This window comes from Lathamus discolor, chromosome 6 (genome assembly GCF_037157495.1).
Source record: "Lathamus discolor isolate bLatDis1 chromosome 6, bLatDis1.hap1, whole genome shotgun sequence".
NCBI lineage: Eukaryota > Metazoa > Chordata > Aves > Psittaciformes > Psittacidae > Lathamus > Lathamus discolor.
The window spans coordinates 83,705,597-83,728,555 of NC_088889.1; the positions used below are offsets into that span (position 1 = coordinate 83,705,597).

The window sequence follows — 22,959 nt, forward strand, 5'->3', positions numbered from 1 at the left end:
AATGTACGAAAAACTGTAAGTATCCTGTAGCCAAACCAGAGTAACTCTGGAAAACCACCTCGTTCTACAATCCACTCTGCAGTGGGGAAAAACACATTGACTTTTAAGCTGAGCTAAGTGTGCAGGGATTTTCTTTGGCACCAAGTTCAGCCAGCAGGCTTCACACCCTGAAGCAACTGAGGCACCTTCATCTGAACATAATTCAGGTAGATAAAGTGATTCCTACTTGAATTACATTCATATAATAAAATGTACTTTAAACTAACTGCAATAAATGAATAACTTTATATTTCTTACTCCTCTAAATGATGAAGAAAACACACCAATCACAAAACAAAAAGGAAGTCCTTCCAGCAGCTCTGGTCAATAGCATCCCATCTCCAGCACAAAGCAGCTGTGAGAACCGTGACCCAAACAGCCACCTCACAGGGCAGCAAAGGGAAAAGTCTAAAGACAAGAGCCAGACCACCTCATAAGATCACTGCTGGCAGCAGATGCTCATAAGTTTACCAAAGGCCTGACAGCCATCTCAATAAGTGTAACATGGTTTACAGGATGCCAGCCAAAAGAATCACTCATTTAATGCAGTTGTGTAGGAACTTCATTACCATTCTGACCACGTAAATACTCAAATCATATTTAGTTATGTACAAAGAATTGTTCTAAGAGCTGACATCTGAAAGTGCTTTAAGAGAACGTACTTGATTTTTATGTCGACTGCAGTTTTTAAAGCAGAAAATACACAAAGCCACCTGCAGGGACCCCAGTTCACTCTACTGATTAGAGTCCTGACTTCCCTATTACAGTGAATCATACTAACACTTCACACTGTACAAAGGATGCTGCAATATTTAGATGTTAACCGTATCAACTGCTTCAAAGGAGCTCCTCCAAATACTTGAACTTAGGCCATCAGTTATAACATAGACTCTCAGCTCTCCTTGAGAAATCTGCTGGCAGCTTCAACCAATACACACATTTTGTTAATAAGTTTTCGCATTTCCCAGATTTCATTTGATGCCCTGTGTCTCAAGAGACATACAGTGTGTAGGCATGTATCCTGTGCTTCACAAGACATAATCACTAACTCCACTCACAGGTAACTGTGCTTGAAGCTGGTATACATCAGACCTTTGGCACTTCCAGACCGCCCACTTATGTGCTGATCCAGACTACCCAAGGCTTACAGTACAGATTCACCTGCAACGAAAACATTGAACAGTCAGCATACGACCAAAACCAAGTTCTAGGACATTTGTGTTTGTAAGTCCATTACTAAGCTACACACGCCTCCCATAATCATAGGCATTAAGGTGATTTTTCTCCCTCCCTTTCAATGTTTAAACAAAAGGGCAAGACTGACTGCATTAGATGTTTCAAAGCTGAAGAAGGAAAAGTTGTATCGTACTAAAAAAATTCAGAGTAAGAACTAAAACCTGTCACTTTCTGCTACTACATGGATGCAAAAACAAGACTGGTATTTTTCAGGAACAGATAATCCCTTTGGTTTAAAAAAAAACACTTATGCTCACTAAATAGGAAAAGTGAGACAACAAATAACTGACTGTCATACTGTCTTTGGCAGTCTGACTTTCTGGGACTAACAAACTGTGACAGGAGGTCAGTAACAGCATTCTCACATTTTGCTAAGTAAGTTTTGTCTTTCACAAAACAGATGTCACAGACAGAACAGCATTTATAACTATTCTTTCTGAGACACCAGAAGATTATACTAGTTCATTCTCTTTACTGGAATCCTGGCTCACCACCTATGCTTTTGTTGGTTTCTCTACAGTATTCCTACTTCTGTGAAAGAGTTCTTTAATACTCACTGCTCAACAGTCCCCTAACCATCACTCTTTTAGTAGCAAAACACTGCAATTAAATAACCATTACCTAAAATCCGGATTTTCTGCTTCTTTCAAGATGCCCACCACTGCACTACAGAGCTGCCCCCCAACACACATGGATAAAATGAAGCCATAATAAGTCTAAACTGGTTAGCTCTCACATTATCTTTTGGACAAGAAGCTTTGATTCAGCTCTTCCCGTTTGCTCTGTTCTGATTAACACTAAAATCAAAATGTAAAAGTCACCAAACTGTCACACCAAAGCCACATGTGACAAGAATGTTCTTATAGCACCACAAAGAATAGTGGCATTTGTGCAAGGGAAAGCAGAGGTCCCCTTCAGATGTCAACCACCATTGCCCCCGGGACTCTCAGACCTCCTCACCAACAGCCGGTTACCAATAGCTGAGCAGCTCCACAAAGCCTCCCCATGAAAGGGTGAAGTCAAGGTACAAGTGAACGATGGGAGCAAGTATGCAAGTCTTGGCTTTTTCTGATCACTCCCTGGAAAGGCTTCAACCCAGATCTGTAATTACCTGACTCAAACTAGAGTCAAGGGGGGGAGGCGTAGGGAAGAGATAGCTGACTGTTTCAAAAGACACACTTGAGACAACTTAATGTACAGAAGACACTGAGAAAACTAGCACAGACAGTTTACTTGTGTCATATGTTTACAGGGGGTAAATTGCAGGTGGCTCTTTACCAGAAGGCAACATTCACCTTGAGCATTTGCCATGAAATTACCATTGTTTCGAGTCAACTTACTATGTCATTACTGCTGAATAATTTAGAGTCAAGTATACAATTAATCCATCTCACCAATGTAGATAATCTGCAAAACATTATAGCCATTTAATATAGTATTTTTAAAAGGAAGAAGGGGGAAAGAGACAAAAGAAATTATTAGACTTCCAGTAACCAGAAGAAAAAGCCTATTAGTCAGAGGCAAACAGACGAAAGGAAGCCAGTGAGATAAGATGCAGACCCCTAGGGAGAAGCAGCCAGAGAGAAGGAGCCCAGTCAGGGAATTCTGATGAAGGCTGTTAAGGGGGTTCCCTCTTATCTTCCTGTGTCTACCAAGTCCCTTAAGTGTTTACAGATTGTTCTTTCAGCCTCCAAGAATTCTGGCTACCAATTTTCAGCTCCTTCTTTACTTTTAAGAATGCGGATGAAAGAAATTACTGTTTTTCTAACATCCTATGCCTTTATTTTTACAGTCTCCTCTTACTCAGAACACAGTTTTCCTGTTAACATTCACCACTACAAACCATGTGCCTAATGGAACAATAACATTGTTTCTGTACTTTGCAAGTTCTTACAAACTGCCAAAACCCATCACAGCGGATTTTATAGCGCTCCAAGACTCTAAATTTATCAATGCTTCCCCAGCACTATGTGCTACAGTGTGGGCCAGTTCTGAGCAGTACCAGGAGACTCACTCCTGGCAATTTGCAGCTGTGCATCTCTTGATATCCAAACCACCTTTACGTGGTTTTCTGCCATGAGGAAATGCAAATTTAGAAGAGTAATTCCTATATCCCACTGCTCTGTCTACTTTATATTCCCCTGCCCCTATTCTTTCCAACACACACACACCATACAGGATTTTTTCCTGTTCCTTAAGCTGAACCAATGAAAGCAGCAGAACCAATCCTCTTCCTCATCCACACAAATCTGTCAGAACAAGTCCCTTTGTCTCAGTCTGTCAAACTGGCAGCCCCTCTTGCTCAAATATATACTGCTTTAACTAATTTCAATGACAGTCTTCCAAAAGAGCTTTTCTTAGTTTTCTCTCAAATCCACCTCTTCAGTTCATCTGATCACCTTATTTAATACAATTCACACTAAATAGAAGATGTAATTGTGAATTTCCAAGATCAACAAACTGTAAGAATTTGCTACAAACAGAAAATGTTCAACTCCAAAATAAGGCAAGAAACCGTGCAAAGAATCAACCTAACCCAGCCTTTAAGATCCAGAGGCTGATCACAGATCATGTTGCAGGTTATCAGTCTCCAGGTGAAAGCAATTTCACATTGAGCAGCCAGAGAGCATCAAAGCTGCAAGTCCCCCTATTAAGTTCTGTGAATTTGTTTAAGGATTATCATCATTCACACCTGCATATAATTTACTATTAGAGAATAATCTGAATTTCAGAAACCACTACAAGAGCTGATATTTGCAGTAGCTTTGTAAAGGCAGCTACACTTTGCAAATCTGAACCAATTCAACACAGATCACAAGCTCTCATATTTCTGCTGATGTGCAGAAAACCTTCGCTTTAGACTGCATGCTGCCTTTCATGTTAAGAGCTATGAAGGTTTCCCACAGGTCACACACACACCCGTGCATGGGGAAGATTTTAAATACAAGCTTCAGAACTGACAAGAACATGAAGTCAGATCTCTTTACCTGCACATGTGATTTTAACCAAGGAACTGTTTCCTTTCCTGAGGATTATCTTCTACTGGGGAAACAAACAGCAGTGCTCAGATGCACCTGAGAAACACCAGTACTCACCCTCTTCCCATTGCTAGCCCAAATAAAACACTAATACCATAGCTACATATTAACTGTTTAACAAAGAGGCTCTTAAACACATAATGTGTTTAGAAGATATGTATTCAACCAGCTGTTCCCCCAAAAAACACAGACCATGCAGCGCAACTGCCAGTGAGGACTGTCTGTAATTTACAAGAAGGTAAGGCAGTTCTGTGCTTTCTCTGCACAGCTCTACCCCTTTTTTCAGAGCACTTAACCTATTACCTCTTTAAATTATGCGGCAGACAGTCCCATTTAAAACAAGTTCCCAGCTGCGGATCAATGCTGCATTCCGATAGCCGGCATCGGGCTGTTCAGTTATCAATGTAACATTTTGAAGGACAGCATATCAGCAGTGTTAACTATTTAAAAGATAATCAATGATTCTTTCCAGCAACCGCAACGCTAACAGGAAAAGCATATTGCTTCAACCAGTATCTGCCTGAAATACTGATTATGCAAGTTAGAATTTATGCTGTTATGAGCAGCTTGTTTGTACCACCATAGCCCCAGACAGTAAGAGTGATTTGCACAGACTGCAGGTTTCACAAGAAGGGTATACACATCCTAGGAGGGAGAGGGGATGAAAGCTAAAGTTACACGAAAAGTGGCTGTGCAAGGGTGGCATATTCAGACTATGGAAACTATGTTGGAAATAAACTGATCTACATTTCCCCTCTGCCTTTTCCCCGCAAACACAATGCCTATCTCAGCGCTACACGCATAAAGCTGGACACGGAGTGGGGCTGAACAAAGCAGCTGATCTCCGCGGACCCCGGAGGGATGCGGTGCTGCTCGCAGAGAGGCGGCTTGTCAAGAAACGTCCTGGAACCCTGCAGAAGGCACACACCGACATGGAAAAATAGGGAGAGGACCCTGAGGTGAGCCGGCACCATTACCTGAGGCGCACGAATTGGTGGCCGGGGAGGGGGGGGGGGGAGGCTCCATGTGTGCACCCGCCAGCTGAGCAGCCGTATTGGCCTGCAACGGAGCCAGACCGAGCGACCACCCGCCGGAGAGGCGGTCGGACGGGGCGGCCCCGCGCCGCGGCACCGGGGGAGGCTCCGGCTCCCGGCCGGACACGCCGGCACCCGAGGGCCATTGCAGCAGCTGCCAGCCCCGTGACCGGGCGGGCTGCGACGGGCCCTGCCGTGAGGGGGCGGCGGCGGCGGCGACGCGGGGCCCCCCACACCCAACCGGCCCTGGCGGGGCTGGGGGGGCAGAGCGGAGGCCGCCGCCACCGCTGAGGCTGCCGGCCGAGCCCCGCAGCCCGCGCCGAGCGGAACCTGGAGCCGAGCCCCGCACCGCCGCCGCAACCGCCGCGCGCTGCCCGGCGCGGACGGGAAGAGACACGGTCCAATTCACTCACCTCCGCGGCTCCCTGCGAGACTGCCACCCCTCCCCGCATCACTTCCGGGGGTGAGCAGTCAGCTGGCGGCGGCGGCGCCGTGACGCAAGACAGCGCGCCCGACGCCGCACGCACGGTGAGGGCAGGTTGGGCGACTGCTCGCCGTGTCCCTCGCCCACCGGAGCGGGGGGACGGGGCCTACTGGGGTGGAACCGCCCCACGAAGGCGGGGAGCGGGACCTCGATACTCTTCTTCCCGAAGGTAAAGCGAGAAGGTGGAGGGCGGGCGAGCCGACACGCGGGGAAGGCGGAGGGGAGGGGACTGGCTGGAGGCATTTGGGGTTGGGCAATCCCCTCCTCTTCACGCGTTGGTTCCGCCCGCCTGCATGGGCAATGCTTCCCCGGCAGCCACGGGGCAGGAGGGCGCCCGCTCCTGCAGTGTGGGCTCCTCCTGTGGGCAGTGGTGGCAGGCGGCCAGAGCCATCGTAGCGCTGGCAGCAGCCTGCGTGGTGCACAGGAGGAGGAGGAGGACGCCCAAGTCCCACAGACACACTGCTCTCGACCACAGTGCGCTTGCAGCCCTGCGCTGTGTGAACGGGGCCTTTCTCGGTGTAGGCCTGACCCCCGCAGCCTGTGCCTGGCTGGGTGCAGCAGCAGCTCTGGCATTGCCCGGGTCCCAGGTGCTTGCAAAATGAGTCCCGAACCTCTCACCTGCGCCTGCAGGTCCTGTCGGAGCCATCAGGCCCTGTCGGAGCCATCAGGCCCAAGGGTTCTCTCTCCACAGAACCCGAGAGAAGACTGGGACGGATAGAGCAGCGCTTCCCCTCACCCAGTGTTCCTGCGCCCTTGTGCCAGCTATGAGGCAGGAGCCCAAAGGCTGATCAATCGACCATTCAGGAGAGTCTAGTGCAAGTACTCTGTGAGGTTTTCTTGGCAAAACTCCCAAATTTGAATGGGATTCTCACACTTGAGTACCAAAATTCAGGTATTTTTATATATGTATGACCTGCTACAGTGCTCAAAATAGTGACTGAAAATCATATATATCAATGTGTTGGGACCAAAGTGCTTGGAAATGAAAGGAGAGGGTTCGTAAGCTGAGTTTCATCAAATGACCCACAGAATGAAGTAAGAAATGGGGTAGGGAGGATTGTTTCTTGAATAGCATTAATATTTATACCTGTTCTTGAGTTCAGGAGCATTTCCAATGCTGGGAAATATTTCTATTCAGTTTCATTTGGCTCGAAGACAATATATGAATAAGGTGCATAAATCCATACTGGGATTTGTGTCTACACTGTTATCTTTCTGTATGCTTCTATATTATATAAGTAAGGCCATCCAAGGATAGCTGAGACTTCATTTTCTCTGCTAAATATGTTGCACTGCATTAAAACCTCTTTCTCTGCTTGTAACTAATACAGAACTAAACACAAAAGAGGAGGAAAGGAGAAAATGGTTGTAACTCTATGGAAGTGCGAGGAAAAGGGCTGCACAAGACTAGAGACTCAAGTTCACGTTGCTTTTGTTTACCTGGAGGCTGCATGATTTTCAGGAGAAAGCTAAGAAATATGTAAAGTGCTATTTTTTTTTGCTTTGCCTCCCCATCTCCATAGTCCAAGTCAGCATTTTTGTTCTTCCTGAGGCTACTCCAGCACAGGAGGCACTCACAGAGCTGGAGTCCCTATGTCCTACTAAAGCCAGATAATACCTCGACCAACTCAGACTGAGAAAATGAAAACTCTGTGATCAAAAGGGACTAGTTAAGGGCTCTCCTTTAATTTATACAAACGGAGAAAATGTTGTAGAATCCTAATTCCCTGCAATTCCACTTACTTGAAATAACATAGAAAACCCAGAGATAAAACCCAAGTCCTTGTTTTTACTGTTTAATTATATTCTCTTTGCATGCAGTTCCCTTTTTCTGATCAAAAGATTGCTCTGTATGTAAGAAAAAGCTTAGAAGAGATCCCAGTTCAGTCAGAAATCCAAGGCATGAATAGAATGGCAGAGCCTCATCCCAGCTGATGAACAGTGTAAGTACAACGAGTTAGAGAGGCTGGTTCAGATGTGTCGATCGGTGTTTCACATCAGGGTTTGAGATCACTTCAGTTTGCCAGCACAAAGATACTGGTATGACAAAATCTAAACCCATGTGAAAGTCACTTTGCTTTCAGGTATCGTTACTGAGTAGCTTGATTCAGTGACTTCATTCTTCTTCACCAAATTTGGGTAGATTTCTGACTGCAGCTTGTAGATGGAAACAGTGAGAAATAGTTGGAATCAAATTAATCCTTGATGGAAACTACTTGAAATTTACTTGCATCACTGGTAGAAATGAGGATGTTAACACCATCATGGAAGAATATGAGCTTTCATTTTAGTTTGTTTTTCACCATGTGAAGATGGAATATTTTAGCTGTGATTGAAGTTTCGCTATGATTTGGTTTTGACTAAATACTAAAAAAAGATTGTTCAATCAAGAATAAAAATCAGATGAGTTTTCACTTTGCTACATACTGCAGCCACGTGTGGTCAATGTTTGCAGGGCACCAGCTGTCAGAGGCCGCTAAGTCACTGATTTGAGTAAAAGAAGATAAAATTATTTTTGTAGAAACTGGATTTTGGAAATTAGTATCACTGGAAGGCATGTGACTTAGCCAGCTATCACAGGAATCTGTGACCCCTTTTCTTCTCCCTATGCCACAGGAACTCATTGTTTCAGTTGTTGTCCCTCAGGGGAATGATAGAACAAATTCATTGCTGCCTTAAGAACCGCGGACTCGTTTTGGCAGACTGGCATGAAAGATGAATATGGATTACTGACCTCCAGTTGCTGTGGATAGCTGTGAAAGGAATGATTGATTATCTGCTGCAATAGCAGCAGGAGAGAGACTGCAGGTCATTCTTTAGCTAAATGGTATAATTTAGCTCTTAAAACAAAGGCAAGATACATACAGGTCTTCACATCTCTTTAGTTAGCCAAAAAGTGCATTTGAAACTATGAGATACGGATTGTTATGCAGACCATAGCTGCTGTTGATCCATGCTATAATGTTGATACGCTATGCTTTTGAATTATGTCACTTCTTTCTGTAACAGAAATGTGATCATAGCTTGATTTGGATGGCAGTCAGCTCAGCAGTTTGTCACTGTGTCTTTAGGACTATTTGCCAGTAGCAAGCCAGCTGTCAAATAGAATTTGTGTTGTTTCTAAATAAAACATTTTACATCTGAGAAGTTCAAAGGCGCTTTTTCAAATTATTTCACACAGAGTTCTGTTCCCCACCATCTCCTCCCCTGAGCAAATATGGTTTCAGGATCAGCATTAATGCATGCCCTAGTTAGCTGGGATGTAAAAGAAGAGATCTATTGTTTTAAAATGTAATTTTTTACCCATGAGCTATTACTTGCACTCTTTGTTTCCTAAAATCCTCAATGTACTCATTGCTGACAGATTTTATATTTCAAGTGAGTAGCTAATACTTGACTTGAAAAGAAAGGATGAAATAAAATAGACTTACAACTTCATCAAAGGAGATAGGAGGAGAGTGCTGGACATGCTTTCTTAGCCAAGCATCCCTCCCTGGGAAGCAGCTGTAATTTAGCTGCTCTTAGATAGTCAGTGTTCATGCAGCTTGCCTTCTTTGCTTTGACAGTGCACTGTTGGGGTCACTTTACAGTGCAGTTGACAGATTCCTCTCCTTATTTTTATATAAACTTTAAATTCTAAACAAACCTGCAAGTAGCAGAAGACAACTGGTGTTTGATTATTCAGATTAGTGAACTTCTGGGGCAGTTGTCTAAAAATCCAAAGGAATGCATATTTGTTTCCCCAAAGAAAAACTTGTTATTACATTTCATAGTCTAAAGGACTATTTGTTTTAATTAACAATGAAAAAAGTTTGCATCCTCACCATGCAGTAACTCATTAACTGCTCAAGCCTCCTTTGCAAGCTTGGATACAATGGGATATTTCATGTGTTTGATCTGCATGTTGATAACAGGGGTTTGCATGTAGATCAAAAGAATGATACAACCCTGCATTATCAGAACTCTGCCACAGCGTCCAGCAAATGCTACATGGAAGGCAACGCTTGGCTTCCCTCCAAAGGCTGAATTCTAACACTCAGCTCAAAAGCAACCTACCACTTTTCCCATTGATACATTTGTGCCTACAGACCTACCTTTGACCTCTCACAGCTTGTTGCAGTGAACACCTGAAATTTGCTCAGTTAATACAATAGCCCTGTACTTTTTGACAAAAATGCCTGTGGTTAACCTCTGTGGGCTGCATTCTGCAATAAAATGAAGGGTGGTAGAAGTTAAACAATGGGTGTGACTACCACAAGATGAGTGTTAGTGGGAAAGTGGTGTAACATCCACTTAACATTCCAGAGATGTGAAATATAATTATGATTTAAATGCCAAAGATGTAAGTTGCAAGATGAGTAACTACAAGGACATGAAAGCCTCCCTTATCTTCCTTTCTGTCCCACTCAGAATCATTTTTACACACCCACAAAACTAATACAAGTAGTGTCACTTGATGAAATTATACCTGATACATGACTTGTGCTGTCACTTACATTTCTGCCGGTGTGGGCTCTCTTTATACCAAAGAAAAAACCTGCAATCTCATTTACAGCATTTTAACTTGGAAGTAATTTTGCTCTTGGTCGAATTAGCCCGTATTTAGACTCCCACTCAGAATCTGAGACAGGCTTTGAGTTTTGTCCTATCTGCCCCCATCTTTTCCTGTGACACACAGGGGTCCTCTGGCCGTGAAGAGTTCCTCACATATTCATTTAGGTATCTTTGCAGAAATGGTCTATGAGCAGGTCTGTAACAGTAGAAGTTGTTGACTAAATGAGCCATATATATGAAAAGCTGCTTAATGTCTTTTACATCGTCTAGCATACGTGGGAAGGAGAGCAATAATGCAGAAATGCAGCCCATGCCTAGGTGAGGGGCTACACAGTTCTCTATCAGTTCCAACACTGAGAAATGAAAGAAAAAGTAAGTTCTAGGTGGGGGAGCAGAAGCAACTAGTGGGGAAAAAAACCCACTGATTCTAAAACTTTAAACAGTAACTTTATAAACAGATTCTTGGTATGCAACAGGTATGATTACAGCTCTGAGCAAAGGACATGCACTGTGCAAGTTGTGGCCTTGGAAACTGTCTGATGTGTAGATCAAAATTTAAACCTTTATTTTAAACATTTTTTTCTCCTGACATTATTCTTCTAATTTTTCTTTATGTATTACATGAAAACCTGAGCTGAAAGTTTCCAGTGCAGTACTACCTTTTATTAGCTGTCAGCAGGAAACAAAGAGTATTACCAGCTCTACCAGAAAGTGACACCTTCAACTAAAAACAAAGGGGTGAGGCCAGGAGGGGCTGTAGGTTAAGGACACAATGTGGGACTCAGCTTGTGCTTGGTCAGCCCTTGTAACTGAACTGTTTATTTTCTGTACAAAATATGCACTTGGCAGAGGGAAGCAGTGGTTTTTCAGATACACGTACACACGTAGCTTTGTGTATGACTAATGCTAGTGCCTGAAATGGAGCTGCAAAGTGGATATAGGGAAGCATTTACTCCAAAGTGCTTGATGAGCTGGGACTATCAGGTTATTATATTGTGCATATTTGTTTCCTAGAAATACCATAAACATTTACTAGAAATACTGGGTAGGAAGGATCATTTTTATATCTGGGGGGAAAAGATACAATTGCTTAAATGTTTTAAAAATACAAATAGCAAAATAAGAATGTTCTCTCAAGAATCAAGAGAAAAACAGTTTTATGTCTGTACTTCTTAAGATCCTTAACAGAGTTCATGAAGCAACAAAAGTCCTTAGATCATAGCAACAGTTAAGACAAAATATGCTTGGATTTAATACATTGGGGGCTTTTTGAGTAAAACGGACTATGGCTCAAGTCATGTCTTCAGTTAGCATCTGTAACTCTGACTTTGGTGAGGAAAAGACGGTGTGAGTGGCTGAAGCCACAGGAGGACTGAAATACTAGTAGAAGTTAGCCGCTATAGTGGAGGTGGCCACTTGAGAACGAATACGGCTTGAGGAGACTTTGGGTCAAAACCCTGTGGTACTACCAACACCACAGTTAGATGAGTGATGACGGCCACACTGCCAGACTTTGGGTGCCTGCCTTGGTAAGTGACTTTTCCCCTATGATCAAGGGAGGAGAGAGTGCTCCCTCCAGAGGGCTGTTCAGGCCGTCTGGATTACCCTGCTCCACACTGTCCTTCGGAGGAGCTCTTCCCAGCGCACAGGTCCGATTTCAGGGTTGATTCAGCCACAGTAACTAGAGCTCCAGGTCTGCAAATGGATCCTGAGTCAGTCAGGTAGTGGCCTGTCCCTGATATCTGTTCCTCGTTGCATCTATATACTTACTGTGTAGTGCTACTACATCTGCCTTTTGTGTCCCTAAAGCACTAGTCATTGTTTCTGCAGTGGATTTTTTTCAGGGATAATTGTTGTCTGACATGAAATAGTGTCAGTGATGATAAAATACTCATTTAAATAGAATAAGAATAGAATAGGATTTCATTCTTGATTTCTGACAAAGATTCCTACCACACCTGGAGGCTGATTCTGTGGGCTGAGCAGGTATGCAGCTCTCTGAAAATAAAGACATTCAGAACTTTCCTAAATCCACAGTTAGTCTGCCTCTCCTGCAGTGCTTAGATAAAATAACTTTCGTCACTTTTTCATCACATCAAACTCCAGCTGAATCATTACCATGTACTGTAGTGGTGTCGCAAATAAGCTTCTCGGCCTCTGAAACCTATACAGGTTTTCAGCGATACAGTGGTTGTTTTATCATGTATTTTATTCACAGATCCAAGATGTTTTGCAAAGATAGGGGCACCACTGGTACAACAGTTTCACAGGAAGGGGGATGCTCAGAGTTTCAGTGACTTGCCCAATGTCTGTTGCAAAATAGCAATGAAGGAAAACCTGGGCATTCTTGTACTAGGCTTGTGATTCAGCAAAGCACTAAAGCAAGTGCTTAACTTTGAGGAAGAACTGGAGCTGTTTGAATGGAGACAGGTTTGAGTGTCAGTTTAAATACTTTGCTGGACTGTGTCTTCAGCTTTCAACAGCTAATTGCTGTTTAAAACTATTTCAGGGTTTTTGTATAGCTCAGCATATCTTTAGATGGTGGAAATATCTTTAAATTAATTCAGTTGTGTGAGAACTGCTTGCTGGCCTTTTAGCAATTCAAATGTTCATGCATATATTTGGGGTTTTGTGTTGCTTTTTTAGATGACCCCAGTTACCCGACAAGAAGTTCTTGGCCTTTACCGAAAGATATTCCGAATAGCCAAAAAATGGCAATCAGCATCAGGACAGATAGAAGAAACTGTTAAAGAGAAAGAGTACATTATCAATGAAGCCAAAACATTATTCCGAAAAAACAAAAATGTGAGTGTCCTTACAGTTTTGATTTTCTGAATGGTTGTCCTCTTGCTTTTTGCACTGTCACAGTGATTGGGTGCTAACATATAAGAGCTGATTTCCCAACACTTCATTCACCTTAAATGCTGGTGTATTTTGGTTATAGTTTAAATCCCACCACTGAAATAGTAATAAGAAAACTCAAACCATTTCAGCTCTTCATTAACTACTGTAGAAGTCTAAAAGGCTTAGAGATTTCACTAAAAGATACCAAGAAAAAATTAAATTCCAAAGTTACTGCTTCTGTAATTGAAGCAGCTTTTGATCTTTTAGAAGGTTAGATAAATGTATCATTACCCCTGCAATGGCAAACAGAACTCAGTAGCTTCTTATACTTCTTTTCTCTTCTCAAAGCAGCAATTACTGGAAATTCTTTTAAAAGAAGCACTTTTTTTTTCTTAAGGAAGAAATTTCAAACCCCTTTTGAAAGGGACGATACAGACTGCATGGTAATCTAAGGTTCTTTTTGTAATCTAGATTGCAATGCTTACTTATATCCCATCTTGGACTGGGACTACATTGGAGTAATGCAAAATCCAAAAAAAACGAATTTAAGTCACAATTTACACCACATTTCTGACTTCAGAGGGAGTTTCAGGATAGGATGATAACAGAATGTAAATGAAGGAGTCTCTTCTCTTTCTTCTCTAGCTGTCTTGCTGAGTGACAAATGGGTGAGTGTTTTTTTCATAGCCATATTAGTAATTTACATGTGTATTGTCTTTTTTACAATGAAAATACCATGTTTGGGTAAAACCTTCTTTCTGTAGTCTCAGTCAAGATAGCTCCGGGCCTTAATATCCAGCACCATCAAGCCCAGAACTATTGAGTCAAGGCAAATGTTACCTTTTATGGATATGAAAAATACAATCATTGTATTCTTGGGATTGCCAAAAAAAGCTAGAGAAAGTCATGTGGCTGTGCATCATTTACGCTTGAACTTTCAATTGCTAACTGCTGTACTCATACAAAACATTTGTTTCTATGATCTTAGGTAACAGATCCAAAGTTGATTAAGCAGTGTATAGAAGAATGTGAGGCAAGAATTGAAATTGGACTTCACTATAACATCCCCTACCCAAGGCCTGTGAGTATAAATCTTAAGTCACAAAATCTTCGGCTGCACCCTCTTGGCTCTCACTGGGCAATAATTCCATCACAGTCCACATCACTGTCTCCGCAGTGCATTTTTAGATGAGCCGGTATTTAAATGCTATGCTAAATCAGAGCCAAATAAGCCAAATGTGTATTGAAATGTTTTCCATCTATCTTATTTCCCTGTAAATTGGCTAATTTCTTCACAAATTAAGAAGTCAAAGTCTAAATGGAGTTGCATGAGCTAAACTCCCAAGGCCTTTGAATATTTAGGCAGTCTTGTCCAACCAATGTCCAACAGAAAAAGACATTAATAGAATCAAATCTGTTAATCTTTCCATGTAATAAAACAAGATAATAAAAATACTTAATTACATCTGCCATAGATACAGTTATTTTTGTAGCCTGCATTACTGGTAGCTGTTCTTCTAATAAATCAGGTCTTATGAAACACCTGCCTATGTTACTTCTTTTCCCCCGTTCCTAGAGAAAAACATGTCCAAGATGACCAAAATGCTGGAAGTTGCAGCAGTATCTTCTATTGCACTATTCAGTGTAGTTACCTCACTGCTGAGTCACTTCTGTCTGTAGTACTTTATGCTGCCTTCCGTAGAAACTTTCTCTCAACTCCTGTTGATTAGTTTGTATTTTCACATCTGTAGTTTCCTTATCAAGGAAGTCAAGATTAAATTTTATCTATCTCCATCAGATGCTTGCCTAGAATATGGTTAGTGTTAGCATCTGCTTCACATACAGCTCTTTCTTTTTCTCCAGGATAGAGAATAACAATGCATATCTGGCAAACAGTGCTCCTAGAAATGGGCTTAAAATTTATGCTCTGCAGTGCTTCAGAATCCCAAAGGATCAGTCCAAGATCTGCTCTCTCAGACAAACTGGATGATTGTTATTTTTCAGATTCTAGTAATCTCTATTGCTGCTTTAGTCAGTGATTTTACTACTGCTTGCACCTAAACAGCTCTCTTACAGGATGACAGCCTCAGCAACAATAACATCTGACTGCTAACACCTACATTTTTCAATCACTTAGCGGGGGGGATATAGTTGCATGACTCCCACTAACAGTCCTATGAAATACAAAGACTTTGTCAATCAAAGGAAGAACCTGTTACCTATTGCTCCTTCTGCTTGTGGAGTCAATGACGTTGTGCATTTTAATATGGTATAGATAATCATAACAATAAGAAGACAGTCTTTCACTACATACAGTTTTGTGACTTGTTAGGTAGGAATGAGCACACTGCTGCTCAGGAATTTTGAGAGTTTTCTAGGTCTTACTGTTCTGGAACATCGTCAGCAGTCCTATTTCAGCAAGCATTATATCATTACAGTCCGATACCAAGCTCCAAAACAAGGTTACTAAAGCCTAATGTATATATGATTTTAATAAACACATTTAGGGCCTGAAAGTTACACCACTAATCACACCTCAGAGTGCTCCTCCTAGAAATCTAATAAGCTGGATGGTACAGTTGCCCTCTCCAAAGTGTGAAGAAATTATTTCAAACTCAATGAAACATAGTCTGTATATATACTTTCTTTTTCTTGTAGCTTCTCAGTTTGCACCTAACTGGTTGGATTTTCTTTTCCAGATCCACCTGCCTCCTATGGGTCTTGCCCATAAACAAGGCCGTATGTTGCGACACCAAGAAAAGTTAAGGAAGATTTCTAAGCCAATATACTTGAAATCCCATGATGAAGTTTCATAACCCATCATTTAAGATGTGATGTGTAATCACATCATTTAAACTGTGGACTGCAATCTAGGTGATTTGTGTGCACAACTGTGAATGAAGCTGTTTGGTCACTTGCTCACATATTTCCAGAGGCCAAAAAGCGATGATATAATGTATAGGATGGGTAAGGTTGGTCTGGTATTTATTACATTTCAACCACTGACTCCTCAATAAAAGTAACACTTTTCAAGGAGTGAGGTGTGATACAAGATTACTTTGACATCAGGAAAATTACAGCAGGTTTTTAAACTCTGTTCATTTGTATCAGGGTTCCCTGGTGGTTTGAGAATTATATAGGCTCAATTGTGATTCAGGGCAGTGCCTTGTGTAAGAGTCAGCAAGAATCAAGAAAGTCCAGGAGAATAAAGCAGACACTGCACCTGCAGAGCTTCCAAATGCAGGTGGGAATACACTGACTGCAGCTGCACTCCTTCCTCTCTTGTCCCTGCTCTGCCTATTGTCCCTGAAGAATATTTCAGTTTCATAGTATCCTTATAGAGAAATATTGTTTCTAAAGGGACAGTAGCAAAGGGACAGCAGAAATGCCACAAGTCCTCCTTTTGTCTTTTTACAAACTGCAGGGGAGTAGCCAAGAGCCTCTGTGTCAGCTTTTCTTTTGGTTCCCCCCCACTTCCTTTGGACAGGGTGTGGATGTGAAATGCCATTACACAACTCAAGAGTAAAACATTCCACTGCTGGCTTCCTCAGGTTCCCATGTACGGACTGACTGAAAACTCTCAATTCAGGGTATCACTATGGAAGCCAGCTTAGGATGCTTTGGGTGCCTTCACCGTGCATTTTTACATGGTTAGCTTTTCAGCATAATCAGCACACTGGCTTTCTCAACAATTATTTTAGAGTTAGGTTTTAATTCTTACATTATGGACAGAACTTCACCTTTATAAAAGAAAGAAGCTACAATTATTTCTACTGTCTCTTAAGTTTGAGGGGCATTTCTGTTTTGCAAGTGCGTCATGAATGGAAGTGAAATTAAATTAATTGCCCCCTCACTGGCCATCAACTGTGCTCTGGCTTTACCAGGCTGTTTTCTTCAGGAAAGGTAGGCTGGAAGTACCAATGAGACCAAGCTGTGGACAAGAGCCACACTACTGGGAGACTATATAAGCACAGCCCACAACTGTGTTGAGGGCAGAGGGTATGAGTAGCAACCTATTCCAGCCAGAAGTTAAGGGTGGCAAGAAAGCAGATTTGAAAAATGCAGTGTACATTTGCCTATTGAAATGGGCAAAACCAATGAAGTATCATTTCCTGAGCTCGCCAACTTACCCTACACTCTACAAGTCCTAATAGAAGATGGCAAAGAAATATTCCTGTCTACCTTAAAAATAAGTTAAAACTGGTCACATGCAGAACAGAGTGACGGTTCCTTCCCAAGAATGTACTGTGAAAAAAAAAAATACAAGCGGATGAGAAAGTACAAGGAAACAATGAGAAGAGCGAGTCAGCATGACAGGTACTGGCTAGCCCAATTTCTCACTACCTTTTATGGCTCCAGTCCACAAAGGTATCTATTCCCATATAATTATTTCCTGGGAATACCTCCTTTGGGAAGTATCATGTAAAATGCCATTGTTCTGCCTGTTAGTGGGAGCTTTGCAAATTTACTGCTGCCAGGAAGACACAAAACAAAACTCCTTTAGCAGAGGAAAAGTGGGATGGAACAAAGACAGTAAAAAATAACGTGATTATACACACTGCTTAATCCTTCATTGAAACAAGTCCAAATACAGTCTTTTCCTATCCTCATGCACAGTGTAGACATGTGTCAAGTGAGCCAAAGAAAAATGTGCAGAGACAAGGGTTTTAAGTGGAAGCTTAGGCTTATTCTTTATCATTAAGCTATCATTCTGAATCTTTTGAATTGTTAAAATTCACGTGGCTAATGAAGGTACTGATGCTGTGACTTACCAGGTGAATAAACAGCTATGTAAATGAGCACTGTCAATTTACTGTCTGTATTATAGTCACAACTCTTTCCTGAGCACATACCGTAAGATGTAGATTATTTCAAGAGAGCATCCCTAAAGTTACAGAAGATTTACACCTAATTGAAATAATGATGAGTTTATTTCTGAAGGGAAATATAAATAAGCAATTTTTAAAAGTCTTTAAGTAGCCTTAAGTAGTTCAAACGAGTATCCACTTCCTTGACTGAAAAGCCAGTAAGTTGAACTGCAGTAACATCATCACATTATTTGAGATGCTTTCAAATGCTAGCCTATTTTTCAAAACAAGTGTTTGAGAAATTATTAACTAGTGCCTGATCTTCATTATGTCCCAGCACCAGAAGGCAAAGACTGAAATTTCTTAAAACCCCAAGTCTGTTCAGCTAAAGGAAGGATTAGATCAGCTCTTTTGTCAAGTCTGGAGGCCAAACCCCTTTTTTTCACAGCTTAACTTAAACTCTGTATGACAAAGAGAACCTGCCTTAAAGAGAGTGCTTTGTTTTTAGAGGTCAGACTGGCAAACTTCCATTTTGAGGGAGCTTCATAAAAAGAATTTCATCTGCAGCTCAGTCCAGTGGGTAGGTAGACGTCTGAACTGGTACTCATTGTATTCATTTCCAAGGACCGTGCAACTGCTGTCAAGTATCGCAAGAATGGTGCAATGTATCATTCCTACACATTAATTTTACTTGCAAAAAGATGTTGTCCAAAATGCATCTGAGTTCTTGAGAGTTTGTAATGCACTAGATTCAACCAGTCAGTGTACACTCTGTCCTGCACTTCCTTAACTTTGTGCGCTCCCCTTCCAGAAAATACTGTCTCTTTCAAGTTATCATACTAGTCAGGAGATGCTTTAGAATAATTTAGAATAAAGATGACAGTAACTTTATATTCTTTAGAAATTAAAATTCTGAATCAGTTGCATGAAACTCTCCTGCAAACTAACCAGTAGCAATGCAATAGTAATTTGTTGACGGGGTATCTGGCCTTGAGTATCTCCATAACACCTCCTTTCTGAATATTCTGTCCCTAACTCCTAATTTATGAACCCATGTGTCCTGGGTTCAGCAATAGCAGTCATTTTTTTCCTTCTTAGTAGCTGGTGCAGCACTGTGTTTTGACTTTCAGTCTGGGAACAGAGCTGAAACACAAACACAGACATTTTAGTATGACCAAGGATTTTGTGAGCCTCATGCTCTGCCACGGAGGAGGGGAAGCTGGGAGGAAGCAGGGACAGGACACCTGACCCAAGCTAGCCAAAGAGGTATTCCATACCACAGCACGTCATGCCCAGGGAGGTAACTGGGAGTTACCCGGAAGGGCACGGGCTCTCTTCAGGGGGGTCAGACTCGTTCAGCAGGTGGTATTGTATTCTCTTCCCTTGTTATTTTCTCTTATCATTATTATCATTGGTGGTAGCAGTAGTGATTTGTGTTACACCTTAGTTACTGGGCTGTTCTTATCTCAACCCGTGGGAGTTACATTCTCTCTATTCTCGTTCCCATCCCTCCGGGAGCAGGGGCAGGGGTGGGGAAGGAAAGAAAGAGAGAGAAATGGGGGGGAGTGAGTGAACGAGCTGTGTGGCTGGGTTTAAACCATGACACCATGTGCTTATGAAACCAAATTAACACTAACATTAGTAAGCACATAGTCATTTAAGAAGATGGAGTTGATACCTGCTTACTGAATGCACCCCCCCAGTGTTGTCTAGGGGTGAGGAAACACTCAAGAAGTTGCAGCGGTGACCCAATCTATTCCAAGGGAAGTATCATCAAACTGAAACAGGTTAAGAGGGATTAAGCTATCTGATCTATCTTCCCACAAATACAAGTCTGTTCTTGTAATACCTTTTAAATCTAGAGAAAATAAGCCAACCTCCGCCTCACTTGCTTGGGGCCCTACAATGTATCAATCAGAAATTATATCAATAACATCCATCTTTTAACCACAGACAAAAAGATCACTTACTTGATCATATCTATAAATTAATTTTCAAGAATTCTAATTACAGGAGAGACCCACACGTCTCACTAATTTTTCTTATCCTGTTAGGCAAAATGTTCTAGCTTACAGGAACTCATAAGTAGAAGAATCCTTTGTACTGTCTTTCTCTTTTTCGTTGTATAATTTTCTCTTTAACAGCCCAACGGTGCTAAAATCAACAGAGATAGTACTTTCTGTTCCTGAAATGGATTTTTGTACAGATGAGATAAGAGAAAAGAAATATACTAACCCTATCTGTCTTACAGCATCTGTAGCTGAAAATCTGTCTCTGCTCTAAGGAAGAAACATCTCCTGCTCTGTAATGTCTGTATACTGCAATTTTTCCATCTGTTTTGAGTTATTAGCGAGGCTGTAAATCTATGATTTGCTGTAATTGCAAGTATTTTTTGTGGTTTGTTTAATGAGAATTTCTAATTACGAAATCGAAATACTGTACCTGTAAAGCCAAGAATTCTAATATTATTACAAGGTACTTTATTTCCCCAAAGATTTTCCACATTTTTATCCTGTCTAACAGCTGAGTTGTTTTTTATTTCATTTCTTAATGCATCCCAGCCAAGAAATCTTGTGAATGCTAATGTTTAGCCAGTTTATCATTCTTCGGGAATGTCTGTACAGTGCTCAGGAAATAAGGTCAGGAAGCTCATTTTAAGGAACGACAGAAAAATACCTCCAAGACAGATACCCCTCAACAGTAAATTCCATTACTTTTTCTCTAACAGTAAGGGCAGCCCAGGAAATCACATACTTCAGTGACCATCAATTAAAGCAACTCAGCCGTGCCTGATCCCTGATGAAAGGGCAAGCAAGAGATACATGAAGATAGATACAGACTTCTCTCTTGTCTAGATCTGTTGGTCACACCTACAAAATCTTGAAATACATCTTTAATTACATTCTGAGAGATGCCTTCATCTCAAATTTAACATTAACACAGAAGAAGCATTTAGAAAATCAACACAGTAACAAGGACACTGCACACAATATAGCAGCAAAGCCACTATATATTCACAGAACTGTGTTATTTATTAAACTATCAATTAATGTTTGTTCACAGAAAGGTGTTAACAAGCAACCCATATGGCAAGCTATCCTACAGTATTTTCCAGTAGTTTAAAAGTAATTTATCTTCATAAAATGTAATTTAGGTAGCATTTACTAGTGAATCTGCCTTATAACTTAAAATGGCTTAGTTTAGAGGACTGTGCTTCTAAGACTAGTATTTTCTGAAGAAGGATCAAGAAACTCAGTCCTCAAATGCCATCTTCTCTTAATTTTACTGTTTTAAGAATGATTACTCCATTGTTGCCCCAACTTCCCTTTCAGCAGTGCCTCAGCGGCCACAGGTAAGCTGTCACCAGTCACTGGCATGCATGAGCTCAAATCTAAAAAGAGAGACCCTTCAGAGATCAGTGACTGAACTGATCAGTCCATAGGGAAGGATCTAAGAGCCAGGTCTAGCTTCTCTGGCGTGCATGTAAAGCACCTGGCCAGAGGAGGCTGATCACTAGTTTTGTACCTCTGATGCCACTGTGACCTAATTAGTGATCTAAATTGTTGCTGTGATAACAACAATTAGATGCAGCCATTCAAAAATATGGTAACTACCATAATGTTTTTTTTTAAATATATAGCACATTTCAGTTACTTTTAATCATGTTACAAAGTGTCTGTGTTATGAAGCCTAACAGAATACAGGGGTTTTAAAGGACCAATTTTAATTAATTTATTTCTAGGTCTTTTGAAACATAATTCTCTTCTCAAAAATTGTTGTCAGTTTGGATGACTGTGCTGTAACATTCATAAACAAGTTTATTTTTGCTATAGGTGCCAAGTATCTTTTGGTCTAAATTGTTAAAGAGTAGTTTCTTCCTATCAGTAAGCTGAAACCCTTGCACATCTCTGTCCTGTTTACTGAAACAAATATCCATTAAGGCCTGACATTTTTACTCTAGCCACCATGTAAAAAATACTGATGCTTCAAGTGCTTGTATACTGTACTGTTAGTGAGGCACCAAATATGGTACAGGAAGAAACTGTACTCATGATCTATGCTTATCTTTGTGCAGAGCAGCATTGTACAACATAGCTGTAACTCTTCTGGCTTACCTGTATGGTACTGTTCTTAAAAGTTACTATTTTATGAATATCATCTGTATAAAACAACCTGAGGGTTAATAATACTTAACACTGTTTTCACCTATTACAGCTAAGCACCACACAACAGAGAAATCCCTACAACAAGAACTATATGTTTGAATGAGTCGTAGCACCATCACTTAATGACTGTAGCAGGATATTGCGAATTGCTGAACTACAGCTGCATCTCTGACTTTATGGGGCCTCAAGCAAGTTATTAAAATGCTGCAATTTGGGCAGTGAATAAAAAAACCCAGTGAACCAAGGCCCTAAATTAGTGGATGTTTATGCAGTGGGGGTTTTTTAATGTTTGCCTTGATCTTTGTGCTTCTCTTGTACTGTGTACACACAAGTCTAATGATGCATCTTTAGTACCTTCTTGGCATGCTGTGGGGATTAGCTAATGACTGCACAGCTCTTTGAAGACGTTCAGCCATTTTATTTTTAATTAATGTTTGCAAGCTACTTTGAGCTTCTCTGATGAAAGGGCTTAAACAGGTACAAAATTTCAGCTGGTTATTAGTGCAATATGCAAGAAGGCAAGATAAGGAAGTAAAATGAAACTAGGAAAAACGACACAGCTCCATTTATCAGGCATCTGGGATATGTGGGTAAATAATAGTGAAATAAAAAGTTAAAAAACTATGAGACAGGTATACTGCTCTGAGAAATGACAGGTTCCCAATGCATGTGCTGTCTAGAGGTTTTCCATGGAATTGTGAGGGTGGTGAGGCACTGGAACTGGTTGCCCAAAGTAGAGGTAAATGCTCCACTCCT

General features: G+C 41.4%; 2 protein-coding genes across 4 annotated transcripts in view; one reads left to right on the forward strand and one right to left on the reverse strand.

Moving 5' to 3' along the window:
* DCUN1D3 (defective in cullin neddylation 1 domain containing 3) overlaps positions 1–6,046 on the reverse strand; it is a 26,172-nt gene extending 20,126 nt beyond the window's left edge. The window contains exons 1-2 of one of the 2 annotated variants that reach the window (XM_065684301.1): positions 5,761–6,046; positions 1,098–1,200 (exon numbers count right to left, since the gene is read on the reverse strand). The gene's annotated coding sequence lies outside the window, so the exon portion shown is untranslated. The remainder of the gene's footprint in view (positions 1–1,097; positions 1,201–5,760) is intronic. The other variant, XM_065684300.1, reaches the window with a different exon arrangement.
* On the forward strand, positions 5,841–18,028 carry LYRM1 (LYR motif containing 1). Of its 2 annotated transcripts, XM_065684310.1 has the most exons (5): positions 5,926–6,000; positions 7,653–7,774; positions 13,032–13,190; positions 14,218–14,310; positions 15,929–18,028. In XM_065684310.1, the coding sequence occupies exons 2-5, from the start codon at positions 7,766–7,768 to the stop codon at positions 16,043–16,045; spliced, it is 378 nt and encodes a 125-aa protein (XP_065540382.1). In that variant the 5' UTR covers positions 5,926–6,000; positions 7,653–7,765; the 3' UTR covers positions 16,046–18,028. The 2 variants fall into 2 exon arrangements, with proteins under 2 accessions (XP_065540383.1, XP_065540382.1); XM_065684311.1 differs by lacking the exon at positions 7,653–7,774 and having other exon boundaries at positions 5,841–6,000.
* Positions 18,029–22,959: the final 4,931 nt, after the last annotated feature.

What these genes read in the sequence shown, in the direction of transcription:
- LYRM1 (XM_065684310.1), top strand. An exon ending in TATTCCGAAAAAACAAAAAT is followed by an intron (nt 13,191 to 14,217) that starts GTGAGTGTCCTT and finishes CTATGATCTTAG; the next exon opens with GTAACAGATCCAAAGTTGAT. An exon ending in ACATCCCCTACCCAAGGCCT is followed by an intron (nt 14,311 to 15,928) that starts GTGAGTATAAAT and finishes TTTCTTTTCCAG; the next exon opens with ATCCACCTGCCTCCTATGGG.